This window comes from Bison bison, unplaced genomic scaffold (assembly GCF_000754665.1).
Source record: "Bison bison bison isolate TAMUID 2011002044 unplaced genomic scaffold, Bison_UMD1.0 scf7180017864461, whole genome shotgun sequence".
Taxonomy (NCBI): domain Eukaryota; kingdom Metazoa; phylum Chordata; class Mammalia; order Artiodactyla; family Bovidae; genus Bison; species Bison bison.
In genome coordinates, this window is record NW_011495023.1 from 18963905 (window position 1) to 18983076 (window position 19172).

The window sequence follows — 19172 nt, forward strand, 5'->3', positions numbered from 1 at the left end:
GACAGACAGCCTGTGTTAAGCTTCCCCCACCAGCGTGAAGCTGGAACTCCTATCATACACAGCTTGCCTCTGTGGAGACAGGCATTCCCAATCAGCCTCCTCAGAACTGGACAACACAGTCCTCACTGACATATTTCCTACCTAGTTTCAAAGGGTGTTGGGGCAGAATAAAAACACAGCATCACCCCAACTACCTTTTCAGGTAAATTAATGCTCCCAGAAAACTGTATCAGCATTCCATTGTGAGCTCCAATCACAGTGTTCTGCAGTGTTTTGGGTGCTGCTTTACATGAGCACTGATTGTCTAGATCCATGATCATTGAACTAAAATATATCCAGGTAAAATCTTTAATGAAGAAGTTAATTTTTTATTTTTAAAATTTATTTGGCTGCATTGAGTCTTAGTTGCAGCGCATGAGCTCAGTAGCTGTGGTGTGTAGGCTTAGTTACTCCGTGGCATGTGGGATCTTAGTTCTCCGACCAGGGATCAAACCTGCGTCCCCCACGTTGCAGGGTGGATTCTTAACCACTGGACCACCAGGGGAGTCCTGAGGCTAATTTAATTGTGGGTACTTACTCCAGGAGTTGGTGATGGACAGGGAGACCTGGTGTGCTGCAGTTCATGGGGTCGCAAAGAGTCGGACATGACTGAGAGACTGAACTGAACTGATCTTGCCCTAAATCCCCTTTGTCCCTTGATCTTTGGGTTCCTGGCACCTGACCTGTAAGTTGAATGTGGATCTGTCTAGTGAGCCAGGTGCCTTAGTTTCTAACCACATACTGCCTGCTCTTGTCACTGGATGTTATGCTCTAGGCCAGCTCCTAGGGCTTTCTTCACTTTAATTTTAGTTGTTCAGCCTGTGACATCACTTAGCCTGCAATGACTGCTCTTAACTGTCTCCTTCTTGGAATTCCTTAGGTTTCTGAGACCTGATTCTTAGGGGAAATTCTCCTTTCATCTCCCCAAAGGGGTGTTAACTCCAAGATACTCCCACACTGGGGATGCTCAGTGTTGATGCTTCAAAGCGGTATAGTCAGTGAAGAGTCCTATGTCCTTTGCTATGCATTTCTCCCCACTAACGTGTCCTTCCTCTTTGGAGTTTTCCAGGCCTTGAGTAAATAATTCACCACATTTATTCATCAACAACTAAAACACCCCTTTTTGTGACTTAGGTTTCTCTATTACAAACTGAGATCCAAGTGTAATGTTTTCTTACTCTCTGCTGTTCCCAACTGCTTTCAAACTGTCCCAACTCTTTTTTCAGTTTTAACTTGTTTCTTAGGCAGGTCCCGCCCTTCCTGAGCCCTGTGTCATAACAGTGGCTGATCTGTATTGAGTCCAGGCACTGTGCTCAGGGGTATGCTGTTATTATTTCCTCAGCCCTCACTGTGGCTATGAGGTAAATACTTTTCATGTCCCCATTTTACAGAAGAAGAAACTCAAGCACACAGATGAGAAGTAAGTCACTGGCCCTGGATCCAGCCTCTAAGCCATGGAGCCCATTCTACCCCAGACAGTTCAATACTTGAGCCTGTTCCTCATCTCCCTATGGAACACTGCTTTTGATCTGCAAAATCAGGGCTGTGTCCACACTGTGTGCCAGTCCTGAATATCTTACTTTTCTCTTTTTCCCTTTGGTTTAGGGCCCTCCATTCATTTTCCTAACAGATACCTCGACATGCTGTCAAAGTTCAGTTCCGAGTCTCTTGAGAGCCTCTCTGTGCACAAGAGCCCCAGCCTGAGTCACATTTCCTCTGGCGGGGGTTGGGCCAGGGTCGGGTCAGCTCTGCCTCCCCCGCGCTGGCCACAAGGGGCACCACGTTGCGCACGGCATGACCGGTCCACTTTCCGGATCCTTGAGTTTGCCAGCACTTCGCTGAAGCATCCTAGCAGGTTTGGCTTCTCTATCCTCCAGTCTGTCCCCATATTCGGCTGGCCTGCACCCTGCAGCCCTCTCAGCCACCAGGGAGGATTGCTGGGCTTGCTTTTACCATCTGCTTTGTCTACAGCCTTCAGTACGCCAGTCCTGTCATGCTGGTGTAGACAGAGACCCCTGCTATCCCTGAGGCCACCAGCCCTGACTCAGCCAGCCCGGACTCCAGCTCTTCTCAAACTTCAAAAGGCATTTGAGTCACTTGTAAATCTTGTAAAAATGCAGGTTCTGACCTGGGAGTCCCAGGTGAGGCCAGAGATTCTGCATTTTGCTTTTTACCTGTTGCTCCTTGTGACACTGAAGTGCTCAGCCCATACACCCTAGTGAAGCCCCTTGCTCTGTTTGGTTGGGTTCAGTTGCCAATGCGTTCTTTGTTGATTGTTGCCAACTGGCTGCAATTTATTGAGTTGACCAGAAAGTTCATTTGAGTTTTTCTATAACATCTTATGAGAAAACCTAAACGAACCTTTTGGCCAACCCAAAAGGTTGGGTTGAGCAGTATTTTGATTTTCTACTTTTCTTAACATCACACTTCCATTTTGTTCTTTGTCATGCATATGTTATAATGATGGTTTTAAAACTTCTGATTTTGTCTTAATAGACAATCTGTTGTCTTACTCTATTCTGAATTTGCTCAGTGATATTTATCTATTTATTTATTTTGATATTTATCTATTTAGAGCAACTGGTTTATTATTATTTTTAATCTGAAATTTTTTATTGGAAAAATAAGTTTATATGAAACTCTAGTTCCTTACACTTCATTTCCCTATTTGGGAACAAGTGCTGGTAAAAGATAGTTTTTAAATAATGCAGAACTTTTAAAGTCCATATTATTGCATTATAGTAGAACAGACTTAATGGAGAATACTGGTCTTATTTTTTTGTGATGTTAAGGTACATATTATACCCAGGCAAATAGAATGTCCTGTATCTCTATGTGAAATAGAGAAAATCACATTAAAATACTAAATTCACACAAACTACTTCTCTTGTTTCTACTAAAGGAAGGGTTTGGAAACCTTTTAAAATCAGGAATGCTTGTACAGGTGGAAGTGTGGAAGTGGCCTTCAGCTGTGTCTTTTGTCTTCTCCTGCGCTGTGGCCTCTGTAGACTGGGCTTCTAAGAATTTCCCATTATTCACTTTCTTCTATGTGCTCACCACTCAGGAAATCTTCCAGCTTGTCCCATATGGTACTGTTGAAGGTATCCGTTTATTGTCTCGAGGAATCTCCATCTATTAGGTCCCATGATGGTATAGTGCAGGACAGCGTGGACGGTGACAAGCAGACTTCTGGGCAGGACAGGCCTATCCCTGTTCAGTTCTGTAATTCAGTATCTGGGAACACGACACCTGCACATTTCAAATGTCCTCTAGCTGCAGTTTCTTCATCTAAAAAATGAAAACAGCAAGATTACCTGCTTTCTAAGTTTGTTTGAGAGCTAAAGGAAATATTTACAATGGGTTTAGACCAATACCTGGCCCTACTAACGTTTTAGTAAAATGGAGCTCTTGTATCTTAGCTAAAAATACTATTGAAATGTTCAAATATGAATAGGCTTCTGCTGATTTGGAAGCTCAGTGTTCAAAGTACTTAATAAATTAGATCATTTAGCCATTTATCATCATCTAAAAGAGTGTGTCCAGCAGTGAATTAAAATTTTGGAAATTCTCATTGTTTGTGCATTAACTGTTTGCCTTTCCTGATTGTAAAAATTATATTTAAAAAATAGTTCTCAGATGCTGTAACGTGTGTGTGCTAAGTTTTCAGTTGTGTCCAACTCTTTGTGACCCCATGGACCCTAGCCCGCCAGGTTCCTCTGTCCATGGGATTCTCCAGACAAGAATACTGGAGTGGGTTGCCATGCCCTCCTCCAGGGGATCTTCCTAACCCAGGGATCAATCCCACATCTCTAATGTCTCCTGCATTGGTAGGCGGGTTCTTTACCACTAGCGCCACCTGGGAAGCCCATAATGTACAGAGATGGAAAGAATATAAGCATATTCCTCCAGCCTCATTTGCTTCCTCCCAGTATTCGCAAAGCCACTGGGAATGATGGTGTTTGCCCTGAAACTGTTAGATAAGTATCATTAAAAGGCTGTTCAGAATCTCTACATTTTTTTTTTAACCATAATATTGTCTGATTTTAATTCTTGGGCTTAATGTTCAGGAAGTTAAATTATCCAAGTTGTTCACATGACAAAAATATGACAGGGGAATTTGAACCTTGATCAGAAGTATTTAATTTTCTCTTCATTTTGAAAAGATGCTATTTCAAGCTACATTTCAGCCACTAAAACATCTCTGTGACAGTTTCTGTTATATTCCCGTCTGCATTTAAAAGTATTTTCCAAAAGTATGTTAAAACTAAGTATACTAAATTTATACTTAGTGCATTTAGTGCATTTTCTATATGTTAAAACTAAGTATACTAAATTTATATTTAGACCATTTAGTGCATTTTCTATATGAGTGTTATCTTTAGCGAAACCTGACTTTTTAAAGAGTAAAGTAATAAAGCCAAATACTAAGTGCGTGTTTGCAGGGAGAAAGCTTTGGTGTTAAAACGCTACTAAAACATTTCACAGTTTAAGGCAGTAAAGAGCACAAATTCATCTTGCAGATAGTCAGACAATTTGTGACTTGTTCTGTCTGGTTATGAGACATAGGAGGAAACTGACAATAAATCTTTCTGTATATTTCACGTTTCTAGCTTGAGCATAAAGTACTATTCCTTCTCCTTTCTGCGGAGTCTTGTATGTCGCCTAAAGTCTGCCTTGGGGAAGTAGTTTGAATAAATTGACCTTTATAAGACTGTCACCATTTTCCCATAAAACTGGCAAAACAAAAAGTCTTCCACATAAAGCAGAGAGGAAAGTAAGCAGTCAAGACTAACTGTAAATGTTAATATGTTTATCAGAATTCCTGTAACTTTTGTTGAAGGTTGATTGAATGTTGGTAGGAATTAAGAGTCTGCTCTGCAGGGTTTTATATGGACAACTGTAAACACCAAAGTTATAAATGAGTCTATGAGTGTGTGATGGATTTAAAATTATAATCCTTGTATAGAAGAGGTAAATATGATCTTTATTAGAACCACAGTTGGCTTTTTATGCTGTTGGTCTGTCTTACGTGTTTATACTCTGGCAGCCTTTCTGGGTGTAAATCACACTGATGTTCATTCAGTGGATTTGTGTGGGAAGGAACAGATGGTGCCTGGCACTGTTCTAGATCTGTGAGTCCATCACTGAAGAGCACAAACATTGTTTCCCTGGGAAGGACATATAGACAGAAAACGTATTCATAATAAATTATTAATAAATAATAAAGTCAATCATATTGTACTTAGAGGGTGATAAATGATGTAGAAGAACATAAAAACAGAGTAGAATCAGGGGACTTGGGCATTGGCCATTTTAAATAAAGATCATGGGAGCCTCATTGAAAAAGTTGCATTTTTGAACAAACTGTTAAGTAAGGAAATTATCCATGCTCTGTTCTACTCAGCTAAGGAAGACTCAAGGAGGGTTTTATCTTGCCTTTTAGTTTTATTGCACTCTTGTCATAACCCTGAGTCAAGGGTGAGACAAATACTTAAAAGTCATTCTTATCTAAGTCTGGTGTAATAGCTGCTTTGGAAAAAATAATGCTGTTTCAACAAGCTTCCTACTTCCTTTTTCTTTTCATTCTCCCTCTCCTTTTTTTATTCTCCTCCTCCTCCTGACAGCAACATAAAAATTGATGCCTCATTAATTGTATTTTTCTCTCACTATGAAAGCAACAGAAAATCAAGGAAAGAAAATCAATTTCTCTCAAGGCTCGTTATGAACTGCTAAGTTGCTATGTTTTCTATGTAGTTTGATTCCCAGGGAACTTTAAATTGAGCTTTATAAACAGATCTGTCACTCCCCAACACAAAAATCCAGCCACCCACTAATGTGATCATTATAAGATTGTGAGTCAGCTTGATTGTTTTTATTTTATGCCTTGAGCAGCAAATATAGTAGTGCTACAATATGTTAAGTAGACTTTTTATGACGTGGGTCTGATCCAAGGGATACCCAGAGATTTCATTTGATTTGTTTTGCAATAAATCAAATGAGTAAGTGTGGCTTTTTTAGGTCACAAAAACAGTTTGGATATTTATTGCAGTCTTCAGTAATTCTGATGTTTCATTGGATAGTAAGAGTGACAAGTCTGGCCAATGTCTGGGAGAAAATGCAGAAGGATTGTCATGTTAAGCAGTACAGGTACACTGGAGGTGAACACGCAGTAAAAGCTGCATCTGTGTCAGTTGCTTTCCACATAATGTACCGTCTTCATGTTTGTGCCAACCCATTCAAAGATCAGGAGCAGAAGTGACTAGTACTTGGCCAGAGCAACAGATTTCTTTCCAATATACAATTTACTATCAGACGTAAATAAAATTATCTTCTCATACACTATGGCTTTTAGATGAGTGTACAGTATGTTAAAACTAATTGGGCTAATCTCTACCTACATGAATCTCTTTCTGAGAAGTTTATTTCCTAAGAGATTAATACTATGATTTTTAGCATATTGATCTTTTATGTGTAAGGTACCACCCATCCCGACGTACATTATTAAATTCATCAGCCTTAAGAAAAACTACAACTAAATTCTGTACTTGATGTTTACAAATGAGAAATTACTTTATGCTAACTCTTTGTAGGACTACATGAGTGTCATTTGAAAAAAATACCATATTTCATTGGTCTCTGTAAACATGATTTTCACAATAGTAATACATTATTGTTCTAGTAAATAATTATTCACTGTTCAGTGACTCAGGCTTTGTGCTGTAACATAAATAAGGAGATGGTTGAAGTTTCAAAGTACATTGTCAGACAGTGTGGTTTTTTTATTTTTTTTTTTATGTAAGAACATCATAGCCTCTTACATAGAGTGTAAGAACACCCTCATCCAACAACATGAGAGAGAACTCTACACATGGACATCACCAGATGGTCAATACTGAAATCAGATATTGATGATATTCTTTATAGCCCAAGATGGAGAAGCTCTATACAGTCAGCAAAAACAAGACCTGGGGCTCACTGTGGCTCAGATCATCAGCTCCTTATTGCAAAATTCAGGCTTAAATTGAAGAAAGTAGGGGAAAATCACTAGGCCATTCAGCTAAGACCTAAATCAAATCCCTTACGATTTTAAACAGTGGAAGTGACAAATACATTCAGGGGATTAGATCTGATAGACAGAGTGCCAGAAGAACTACGGATAGAGGTTCGTAACATTGTACAGGAGACAGTGACCAAAACCATCCCTGAGGAAAAGAAATGCAAGACGGTTAAGTGGTTGTCTGAGGAGGCTTTACAAATAGCTGACGAAAGAAGAGAAGCAAAAAGCAAAGGAGAAAGGGAAAGATATACACAACTGAATGCAGAGTTCCAGCGAAGAGTAAGGAGAGATAAGAAGACCTTCTTAAATGAACAATGCAAAGAAATAGAGGGAAAGAATAGAATAGGAAAGACTTCAAATTTCCTTTCAAATTTCTGCCCCATGCTGGGATTCAGAGTGTGTAGGGTTCTGTAGTTGTCCTTTAAGAGTGGGGTCTCTATAGAACAGTCTTTTGGACTCTGTGGGAGAGGGAGAGGGTGGGATGGTTTGGGAGAATGGCATTGAAACATGTATAATATCATTTATGAAACGAGTCGCCAGTCCAGGTTCGATGCACGATACTGGATGCTTGGGGCTGGTGCACTGGGATGACCCAGAGGGATGGTATGGGGAGGGAGGAGGGAGGAGGGTTCAGGATGGGGAACACATGTATACCTGTGGCGGATTCATTTTGATATATGGCAAAACCAATACAATATTGTAAAGTTAAAAAAAAAGAATGGGGTCTCTATTCCCCACAGCTCTCCGGCTCTCCTGAAAGTAAGCCTCTCTGGCCTTTAAAGCCAGAGTTCTGGGGGCTCATCTTCTTATGTAGGACCCCTAGGCTAGGGAGCCGGATGTGGGACCTGGATGTGTTGCTCTTTGGGGAGAACCTCTGCAATTGTAAATTTCCTCCTGTTTGTGGGCCACCTACCTCAGGGGGTGGGTCTTGACTGTACCTTGTCTTCACGCCTGCGACCCATCTCGTTGTGGACTTGTTATAACTTTAGTTGTGTAAGGTCTTTTCTGCCCATCTTTAGGTTGTTCTCATTGATGGTTGCCCTGTAAATGGTTGGTAATGTTGGTGTGCTCATGGTGGGCGGTGAGCTCAGTCTTCCTACTCCACCATCTTGACCCCACCCTCCAAAATCTTTCTTTATAAGATAAAAATAAAGGCATTTTTACATTAGTTAATGGGCATATTTTCCTAAATGTAAAGCTTTAAATAGAAATTTTACTAGCATCATTTTATTAACCCCCAAATGGGCTGTATTTCTGTGGCTGAAATGAATGAGCCTTTATATAAAACCACACACAACACATTTGCCTACTCTCAGAAAGGAGTTACTAATTAAATGCATTCAAGTATTGAAAGTAATATGCCTTTCTGAAGAACACAAGACATATTATCACTGCTGTGGTATTCTGGGTGAAAATACATAATAAAATCATAATCTACAGCCAAAAAAGAAAAATATATACCTTTCTAATTATCTTACTTCTCCATTTAATGTATTTTTTATAAGAATTTCAATTAATGCAGATGACTTATGACTTTATTCTTTCTAGAATTTGCATGCAAAATGATTTTCTAAATTCTTATGAGATTAAAAAAAAAACCAGACACTTATTTATGTTTCTGCTTTGAATAGAGTCATTCCTTTGTTTTTAAAGCTAGCAAGCCCATCCAGTGTATGAATAACATTTACCACATGCATTCCAAATTAGTGAACTCCAAAATGATTTTTTAATGTGCTTTTTTGGCTTCTCCTTTGATATCATCAGTCCGTTTGATTTTCCTTAGTCCTGAATCAAGAATCTGAATAGACATGCCCTCTGTATGTTGTCCAGACCTGGTATGCTTGTCATCTTCATTAAGTTTAGTTTAGAGTTCTCAGAAGTTCTGCACAGGGTAAGTTTTGAGTTCACCGGATTTGACTTCTGCCATTTTTTGTAGCCTGAGTCTTGTATTCCACAAGTATAACTTTTCATCACTGTTTAAAGTGTGAGGCAACTTGGAATGGGGTGAAAGACTCTGTGAAGTTATGGGTCACAGCTACAAACAGCTGAGCACCTCGTTACCTGAGCCTGTGTCCTGTCAACATTCTTTCGATAAGATGATGGATTGAGTGGAAAGAATGTGGATTCCTGAGCAGACACACAGGCTTCTGAATACCAGCTAAGCCACACTCCAGATGTGCGATCTTGGGAAAATTACTTGCCCTTTCATCATCTCGGTTTTCTCATCTGTAAAGCGAGGATAATAATACCTTTCTTGCAGGGATGTTTTGAAGATTAGTCATGGTGTATGTGAACCACGTGATACAAGCCTGACCTCATTGTATCGTCATCATCTTTGCCTTTCCAAACCCTCCTGTCTGTGATTTAAATATGCGCTATTTAAACTGTCTTCTCTGCTTCTCTTTAGCATGAACAACTACTTGCTCAGTCGTGTCTGACTCTTTGCAACCCCATGGGCTATACAGTCTGTGAAATTCTCCAGGCCAGAATACTGGAGTGGGTAGCCATTCCCTTCTCCAGGAGATCTTCCAAACCCAGGGATCAAACCCAGGTCTCCCACATTGCAGGCGGATTCTTTACCAGCTGAGCCACAAGAGAAGCCCTGGACAACCACAGCTCGACACAAACTCTAGAGTAACTTATTTGTATACATATGTGTCAGTGCATTTCACCAATTGTGATAAAAAATTTATACACTGACAAGCAGATGAATGTGTCTGGTTACAGGTGTATGAATGACCCTAACTCTGTGTGCATCCCTAAGCCAACTGTGGTGTAAGTAGTCTAAATACAAACCATTCAGCTAAAAATGTGAGTGTATGCCCTTCGATCCCTAGAGAAGGAAATGACAACCCACTCCAGTATTCCTGCCTGGAGCATCACATGCACAGAAGAGCCCAGTGGGCTGCAGTCCAGGGGTTGCAAAGAGTTGGATGAGACTGAGCACATGCCCTATGGCAGAGAACAGGGCAGGAGTGTAGATATAAGATGTGATCTTAAGGTCAGGATCTAAAAGAGGAAAACACCTAGAAACTCACTAGTATGGATAACAGAATTGATTCAAGGACCAGGGAGAATGCTGTTTATTGGTCTGCCAGGCAATTTTGTATAAGTGATTAAAATTATGTCCCTATTTTAGTTATTTTGTGAGAGTATCCCACACAGTATCCCACCGTGAAGATAATGTCTTCAAATAACCTAATCTAGGGGAAATTTTTAAAATTGTTTGCCACTGCACATTCTTGGCATGGTCCGTGGGTGTGTAATAAAGCAAGGTCCCTAGTAAGAGTTAGGTTATAAGGGCTGGAATTGAAAGTAGTCCAAATTTAAGGGTATCACGTTAAAAAGCAGCATACTTTTCCCCCACTAATTCAAACATACCTAGTTTTTTCCTCCAGAGTTAAAATAAATCACTGTGGTTTTTTGGCATGGGTAGAAGAAGAAAGAAAAAAAAGAAAAAATGCTAGACTTTCACTCAGAAAATTAGCTCACACTCTGGGAAGTACTCCAGAACTTAGACCTGCTGAAGGAGCAGTGAATTCATGTCCCCCTTTAGTTCTTGGTGCCTTGGTGGGCAGCAGACAGGCCAGGGCCCACCCACTAGTTAAGTTTTAGTGTTTTCTTTGCTGCTTTTTCATTTTTTTGGCGCATACACAATCAGGTTTGCATCATCCACAAAGCATCGTAAAACCCCTTGCTTTTCTTGTTTGTTTTCTGTTTTTATTTAGAGGAGGAAGTTTGAGCACTTACTCAAAATGTTGCTGGTCCTTTCAGAGGAGATAAAACACATCAGCCCATGCATGGTGCCTGGGTTTTGGAGACAACTGATCAGTGCTCATCATTCTTTCTCCCCTCTGCTTCACTCACAGGGAGACCCCCACCTGTACCTCCTATCACACTGTACTCCTTTCCTGAATTTAGGGGGACGGATTTCTGTCCCTTAAACTCAGTGTTGCAGAGGCAAATCCATCACCCTCCCTTCTGCTTGTCTTAAGATTCAGGAGCCAAGTTCAAATGTCAGCTTCACCAACCTCTGTTACGACTTTGAGCATGTTATCTAACCAGCACATCCAGACATTCTAGGTGCAAACACTTCTTCCTTTAACTCCCACACCTTGGGTTCATTTGGCAAATAGTTTTACTTCTGTCACAGCATAATGACTGAAGTGAAGAGTTAGTTGCTCAGTCGTGTCCAACTCTTCGCAACCCCATGGACTGCAGTCCACCAGGTTCCACTGTCCATGGAATTCTCCAAGCAAGAATACTGGAGTGGGTTGCCACACCCTTCTCCAGGGAATCTTCCTGACCCAGGGATCAAACCTGGGTCTCCCACATTATAGGCAAATTCTTGACCATCTGAGCCATTAGGTGCTCAGTAATTACTGAATGTAACTGAAATAAATAAAGCAAACTAATACGTGCCTACATTTTGCCAAAGGAAGCAATTGGTGAACAAACAGATGACATCGCTGAGTCTGTTAGAGGATAAAGACAAGAAGACAACTGTGGCAGAGTGTGATCTATTGATGCTCAAGTACAGGGAGCACAAGAAAATGGCACTCGACCCACATTTAAAGTGTTAGGGGAAAATCCCGCAGCTAAACTGACTCCCAAACAACAGGCATGACTTAGCAGGCCAGGAAAGGACAGGACTGTTTCTGTAAAAGTGAGAGGCACGTGTTGAGGACCCAGCAGCAGAAAGGAGAATTTGCTACATTCCAGGACGTGGGGGGGGGGTCTCATGTGGCTGGAGTGTGCGGAGAGAGGTGAGAATGAAGGTTATGGAGAAACACGTGGCTCCCAACATGCAATCTGTGCAGACCTGTCAAAGGATTCATATTTGAGTCTCTTCCCGGTGGAGGAAGAATGGGTGATGCTGGTGAGAAGTGACTAAAGCCTAGAGATGCTGGGACAGGAGTGTGCAGTGACTTGGAGGAGAATATAAGCTTAGGGGGAGGTGTTTTTGAGTTTTCCTGGTCATTCTTATTGTTTTAAGGTATGTGACAATATTAACTTTTTGAGTATCGTTGGAAAAGAGCTTGAAACAGAAAGCCCGAGCGGTGAAGACGCAGGAAGAGACGTTCCTAAGAGAAGGCGTCGGGCGTGTGCCTGGAGAGAAGGCTGTTGGGGAGCTGCGGCCAGATCTAGATGTGTGCGTTTTCAGGGAGGACTCTGAGGCATGCGTGTGTGGGCATCTCTGTTCTCTGCGTCGCTGAGGTCTCCTGAGCCTGATGTGGTGATGGGAGCCCTAGAAGTTAGGTTCATTCAGCGACAATCTGGAGGGCTGACCTTATGGGGAAGGGAAACAACAGAATATGATTCCTACTCTCATGGTGCCTCTGTTTGGTGGTAGAAAAGAAAGTGAAGCCATTCAGTCGTGTCTGACTCTTTGTGACCCCCTGGACTGTAGCCTACCAGGATCCTCAGTCCATGGGATTTTCCAGGCAAGAATACTGGAGTGGGTTGCCATTTCCTTCTCCAGGGGATCTTCCTGACCCAGGGATCAAACCCGGGTCTCCTGCATTGTGGGCAGACGCTAGGCCATTAAGCAATGCATTCTCCAGTTGTTCGTTATGATTTTTAAGTATTATGAGGGAGATGTCAGGATACTCTGATAACTTAAGGATGACACACAGGGGCAGGAGAGACACTCTGAGAAAGGGTTGTTTGAGCAGAACTCTGAAGGATGCATCAGAACTACCTGGGGCTTCTGCACCGCAGGCCAATTCTTTACCCACGGAGCCATTGGGGAAGCCACCTGGGGCTTCAGCTGAAGGGAAGAGTGGAGGTCACTAAACAGACCCTGATGGTAGTGCTGTGGGCAGCTAGCTGTCCAGGGCTTGTGTCCTTCTGACTTTCGATTTCAGACTTGTGTTTGAAACTGCTTTTTGTTTTCTGGCCCCTGTCTCCTAATCATTTCTTGTCACTCTCCCAACCTAGTTATTTTTCTTTGAAGGCAAACTTCACGCATCGTCTCTTCTTCTTCACAGCTTTTACATATGCCTTGTTCGCTCCAGGTTGTTCAGTATGTGCACACTGATTTGAATCTATAAGGTCTATGCTTCCCTGCTGGCTCAGACAGTAAAGAATCCACCTGCAATGCAGGAGATCTGGGTACGATCCCTGGGTTGGGAAGATCCCCTGGAGGAGGGCATGGCAACCCACTCCACTTGGTGGGCTACAGTCCACGGGGTCGCAAAGAGTCAGACACCACTGAGCGACTAAGCACACAGCACAGCACAAGGTCTATGTAAGTTTTCAAAGACTTAGGGACCAACTGAGAATATACAGGGTTGCAGAGGGTCTTAACATGGTGCTGACAGTTGTGCAAATTTAAAATGGATAGCCAGGTTTGCACCTAAAATCAAGGTTCAAAGATTTTCTTTTTTGAAGATCAAAAAATATTTAAAATTGAAGGGATCCCTATCCAGACTGTGTAATTCCACTTTGTTTAAAGGTGAACGCATTTTTTAACCTCTTCTGGATACTGTTACCTGTTAATGTACTCAAACACTCTTGAGTATGTTTCATTGAAAACAAAGATTTCTAATCTTTTTAATGGCAAGGTGGGAATTTAAATTTGAAAAGTAGAAAAGTGAAATACAAAAAATAATAATTAAAAAATAAAAAGTAGAAAAACCACCAGATAACTCCTAGCTTTTTCTTATGTACAGGTAACTCCCTAGTTTTTTCTTACGTACGACTTGACTAGAGATCATCTCTTTACTTGGGATGCATATGAAGTTGGATACACATTTTCAGTCTGTCTCATGGATTCAGGTCAGTTGTGGGAATGTTTCTATGGTGTTTTGTTGAGGGATGAATTTCTATTTTCCTGTCTTTCAGGTCCCGTCGGAGTAGGTTTGAATGAACTGAAACGAAAGCTGCTGATCAGTGACACACAGCACTACGGCGTGACAGTGCCCCGTAAGTTCTGTACTGTTTGACGCTGCGCACGCTGGCCCAGCACTTACACGCATGCGTGCTGCAGGCTGGCTGCCAGCATTCACAGCTAGTCCTAACCCCAGCCCCGGGGAGGACAGAGTGACCTTATCCACATTTTACAGAGGAGGAAACTGAGGCCTGAAAGTTCAGGGAAAAGCCCCAGATTACACAGGCAAGGTATTTGTTGATTTCAGCTTCCCACTCAGTTTTTATGGTGAATTTTAGTGCATGTATGACATTAATTATTACTTACACGTTTTCTTCTAAACAGAAGTGTATTCTACTTCTTTAATTTCCAGAGTTTTGACAAGCTTTAAGACTAGAAGGACCTAACTACAGAGAGCTAAAGGAGGCTTCTTGTAATATAAATGTTTCTTAATTACTTTTCATATTGTAGTCATTGACATATAGTAAAATGAGCTTTTGATGGCCATATAATCTGAATGTGGTAGGCTTCTTTTCAGTATAGAGAATAAGATCTGTTTTTAGAAAACTGGTTTTCACAGGCATGCTTACAAATGAAACATCATCCTGGAAGCATTTTGATATTCAGAATAAATGCCATTTAACTACTTAATAGTTTGTTATTAGGGAGCCATCTAAAAGACTAGATTGAAATGTTGGCTTTTTAAGTGGTTTTAGTAATGTTTAAAAAAAAAGTTGTTTGTATATTGCCCTTAGCAGTGTTCTCCAATTTTGGACGAGTTTGACTTTATTTTAAAATTATAGTTTTCTGTAACCTCATTACTACATTTTTCCAAGTTATTGTTTATAATCATTTTCAGCCATAAGTTATAGGGTTGCTAATTTCTACCAAAAGAGATGAAAGTAAAGGAAAAATGGAAACATGTAATTAAACAGTTTCTTTTTATTTTTCCTTTAATTATGCACTACTCTCACAAAAGCTGGATTGTAATATGCAAGTCATTAGAAAATCTTGAAAAACAATTAATAAGCTTACAGATGAGTGATTACAGATAAATCCTAGAGAAAAACAGATTACAAAGGGAAAAAAATTAATAATTTACTAGTTTCTTCATTGCCTTTGTCTTATTTTGTCCTCCCAACAATGGTATAAGATGGTCAATATCCCCATTTCACAGAGGAGGAAATAGGTAAAAAGGATACTTTGACTTATCCAGAAGTTCTGTAGGCAATAATCGCACTTGATTTGAAACCAGTTTTCATGTTCTTCCTCCCACATGACACTACACAAGCCTTTCCAGCTCCAGATCCTCTTTACTGTAGCCCAATGAGTGTGTGTGCACTAAGTCACTTCAGTCGTGTCCAACTGTGTGCCACCCTATGAACTGTAGCCCGCCAGGCTCCTCTGTCCATGGGATTCTCCCGGCAAGAACATTAGAATGGGTTGCCATGCCCTCCTCCAGGGGATCTCCCTGACCCAGGGATTGAACTCACGTCTCTTATATCTCCTGCATTGGCAGGCGGGTTCTTTACCACTAGCACCACCTAGAGTAAAAATTAACTTCTTTTGAAGAGGATAAATCTTAACAAGAGTGTCTATCAAATGTAACCCTCCCCAGTAGTTTTGGGTGGTTCAGATGGTAAATAATCCACCTGCAATGCAGGAGACCCAGGTTCAATCCCTGGGTCGGGAAGATCCCCTGGAGAAGGAAATGGCAACCCACTCCAGTATTCTTGCCTGGAGAATTCCATGGACAGAGGAGCCTGATGGGCTACAGTTCATGGGGTCACAAAGAGTCACCACAGCACCTTGGACTCAGTGTATCCATCTATTAAAATATTATCTACATCTAAAGTTGTTATAGAAATGAACAACATCCAGAAATGTTCTAGGGCTGAGACTCGCCAAAGAAATCCCTAAAGGAGTAATTATCCTTCTTAAACAGGTGCTAATGTCAAAAGACCCCCAGAACAATGTTTTCCATACTTGCCTGATAATAAGAATCCCTTGAGATTCCAGAGAGATTCTCCTTCTGGAGATATGACAGAATTCCTGAAAATCTGTGTTCACAGCCAGCATCCCGGGTGATTCACTGTATTAGACATGTGTGGGAAATACAGCTGTAGTATCAAGTGTGGATGATTTAATTAAAGAAGATATTTTTAAGAGCAGTTTTAGAATTTTAGATAGGTTTGGGCTCCCTAGGTGGCACTTGTGGTAAAGAATCTGCCAGCTGATGGTTGGGAAGCTCCCCTGGAGGAAGAAATGGCAACCCACTCCAGTATTCTTGCCTGGAGAATCCCATGGACAAAGGAGCCTCGCGCTACAGTCCATGGAGTCTCAGAGAGTTGGACACAACTGAAGCGACTCAACACGCAGCAGGTAAAAGACTTTATTAGGCAGAGTCATGATTATTTAGAGAAAAATTGCTTTGATTATACCACCAGTATTCTGTTTGATGTTTAACTCCATAATCTCCATTCCCACACCCCTTTTTCATCCTTTATATTGGTGATTTTCTCTTTTTATCTTGATCAGTGTGACTCAGTTTTTTAAAATTGTTTTCCTTTATTGTTTTCTAAAAATATTTTTTTTAATTTCTGCTCTTTACTATTTTACATGTGAAAAGAATGTGTATTCTGCTGTTACTGGATGTGATGTTACGTGGACATTAACTAGACCCAGGAAGTTGGTAGTGGTGTTCAGATCACCTGTGTCTTGCTGACATTCTGTCTAGTCCTATCAAATGTTGCAAGAGGGGCACTGAAATCTCTTACTCTGATTGTGAGATTGTCCACTTCTCCATTTAACTCAGTCCAATTTTGCTTTGTTATTACGTATGTCGGAGAAGGCAATGGCAACCCACTCCAGTACTCTTGCCTGGAAAATCCCATGGACAGCTGAGCCTGGTAGGCTGCAGTCCATGGGGTCGCTAAGAGTCGGATACGACTGAGCAACTTCACTTTCACTTTTCACTTTCATGCACTGGAGAAGGAAATGGCAACCCACTCCAGTGTTCTTGCCTGGAGAATCCTAGGGACAGGGGAGCCTGGTGGGCTGCCGTCTTTGGGGTCGCACAGAATGCATTTATCTTTTATCATTTAAAATATTCTTTTTTTCCTTGAGGTATCTTATCTGATATAAGTAGCCACTTCAGCCTTCTTATGCTTACTGTTTACATGGTATATAATCTTCTATTTATTATCAACATATCTGTGTCTTTATATTTAATGTGTCTTTCCTATAGGCTTGTAGACAGTATGTACTGGGATCTTGCTTTTTCACCCATTCTATGGCTCTCTGCCTTTTAATAGAAATATATAGACCATTAACATTTTTTGAATTGATGAAATGATTTAAGCCACACTTTTATTATTTGTTTTCTGTTTATTCCCTTTGTTTTTTAATTCCTTGTCTACTTTGTGAGGGTGGTATTTGAATGTTCTTTAGTATTCCATTTTAATTTACCTAGTGGCTCTCTGCTTATATCTCTTTGCATTGCTTTTTTACTGGTTGCTCTAGGGATTACAATATGCATATATCTGACCATTCACAGTTTAAGTAACTTTGTGACATTTTACATAAAATATAGAAACCGTGAAATTATATAAGTCCCTATACCTCCACTTCTTTTTGTGTAGTTGTCAAATGTATTATATTTGCATACATTGAAAACTCCACCAGATAATATTGTAACTTTCTCTTTAAATCTGCTTTATGTATTTTAAAGAACTTAAGCAGAAAAAAGTAGACTTCTGTTTTTACTCAACTATGTATTCTTCCTGTTCTTTATTCATTTCTGAAGATATGCTTCCTTCTTAACATTTCCTTTCAGTCTGAAAAAGTTCCTTGAATATTTCCTTTAGCACAGATCTGCTGATGAATTCTACTAGTTTTCCTTCATGCAAGAACGTCTTTATTTTGCCTTTAATCCTGCAAGGTATTTTGGTCAAAGGTCTTTTCTTTTAGTACCTTAAAGATGTAATTTCATTGATGTTTTATGCATATGGTAAGAAATCTGTAGTCATTGAACTCACGTATCCATTCCCCGTGTATGTACTGTGATTTTGTTTTTGTTGTTTTCTAGATGCTTTCAAGACTTTTTCTTTACTTTTCTTTCACTTTGAGTTGTTTGGATGTGCTACGTCCAAGCATTACTGTCTTTGAATTTTTTCTGTTTGGGATTTGTTGAGTTCTGAAATTTGTAAAATGTATGTCTTTAATCAGATTTTAGCAGTTTGGGACGTTATTTCTTCAAATACTTTTTAAAGCCTCAGTCTTTCTGGCATCCCCATTACACATCTGTTTGACATTTCAGTCAACATTTTCATACAGGTCTCTAGGGTTCCATTTATATTTTTTTTCAATTTTCTTTCTCTTGGTTGCCCAGATTTTATAATTCCTATTGATCTGTCTTCAAGTTCACTGGCTATTTTCCCTGTCATCTCCATTCTGCTATTGAGCCTATCTAGTGGTTGGTTTTTGTAAAATATATTTCAGTTCTAAAATTTCCATTGTTTTCTTCTTTATAGTTTCTATTTCTTTGCTAAGAATTCATGTTTTCATTCATTTCAGGTGTGTTTTCCTTTACCTTATGAAGCATAGTTGCAATAGTTGCTTTAAAGTCTTTGATAGTTCTAACTTCTTGGTCATTCAGGGCTGCCTTCTATTATCTTTCCCTTTGAGAAGTAAATGCCCTTTTTTTTTTTTTTTTCAGTTCTTTTCTGTTGAATAATATAAAATTGCATTCTGGATATTATGAATGCTATGTTGTATTGACTTCAGGTCCTGTTATAATATTCTGAAAAATGGTAATGTTTATTATAGTAAGCAAGTAACCAACTAGTTTATGTTTAGACCATAAGTTTTATCTCATTTTCTATAAATTATGGTTTAAATCTCACTTCAACTCTCTAAGCTTTGCTTTGTTGGTTTGAGTCTGCCCTGTCTTGTGCAGTTAAGGGATCAGTCTGCAACTTGCGTGAATAGTGCAGGTCTTAGCTCCACTCTCTATGCCTTCTGTACATTGGTTTGGGCATGTTCTGTGCTTCTACTTGTGGGCTAGGCTGAAGCTTGTGTATTCTAATCTTTGTTGTTGTTTGTTGTTAAGTCATGTCAGACTTTTGCAACTGCTAATGGATGGTAGCCCACCAGGCTCCTCAATCTATGGGATTTCCCAGGCAAGGATACTGGAATGAGTTGCTA

At 40.3% G+C, this 19172-nt stretch overlaps 1 protein-coding gene and 1 long non-coding RNA gene across 6 annotated transcripts in view; one reads left to right on the top strand and one right to left on the bottom strand.

Annotated features, from left to right (window-relative positions):
- The window catches only part of MPP7 (membrane protein, palmitoylated 7 (MAGUK p55 subfamily member 7)), a 225280-nt gene that overhangs the window by 196814 nt on the left and 9294 nt on the right, over nt 1–19172 (top strand). The window contains exon 13 of the mRNA XM_010860036.1: nt 13943–14023. Coding sequence (XP_010858338.1) covers nt 13943–14023 — 81 coding nt within the window. The remainder of the gene's footprint in view (nt 1–13942; nt 14024–19172) is intronic.
- The window catches only part of LOC105003072, a 178834-nt gene that overhangs the window by 90091 nt on the left and 69571 nt on the right, over nt 1–19172 (bottom strand). The window contains exon 3 of one of the 5 annotated variants that reach the window (XR_827075.1): nt 484–3327. The exons of 2 other annotated variants lie outside the window; for them this stretch is intronic. This is a non-coding gene — a long non-coding RNA (uncharacterized LOC105003072). Of the gene's footprint in view, nt 1–483; nt 3328–7761; nt 8138–15712; nt 16060–19172 lie in introns of those variants that run through there. 2 more of the 5 variants (XR_827076.1, XR_827078.1) reach the window with 2 other exon arrangements.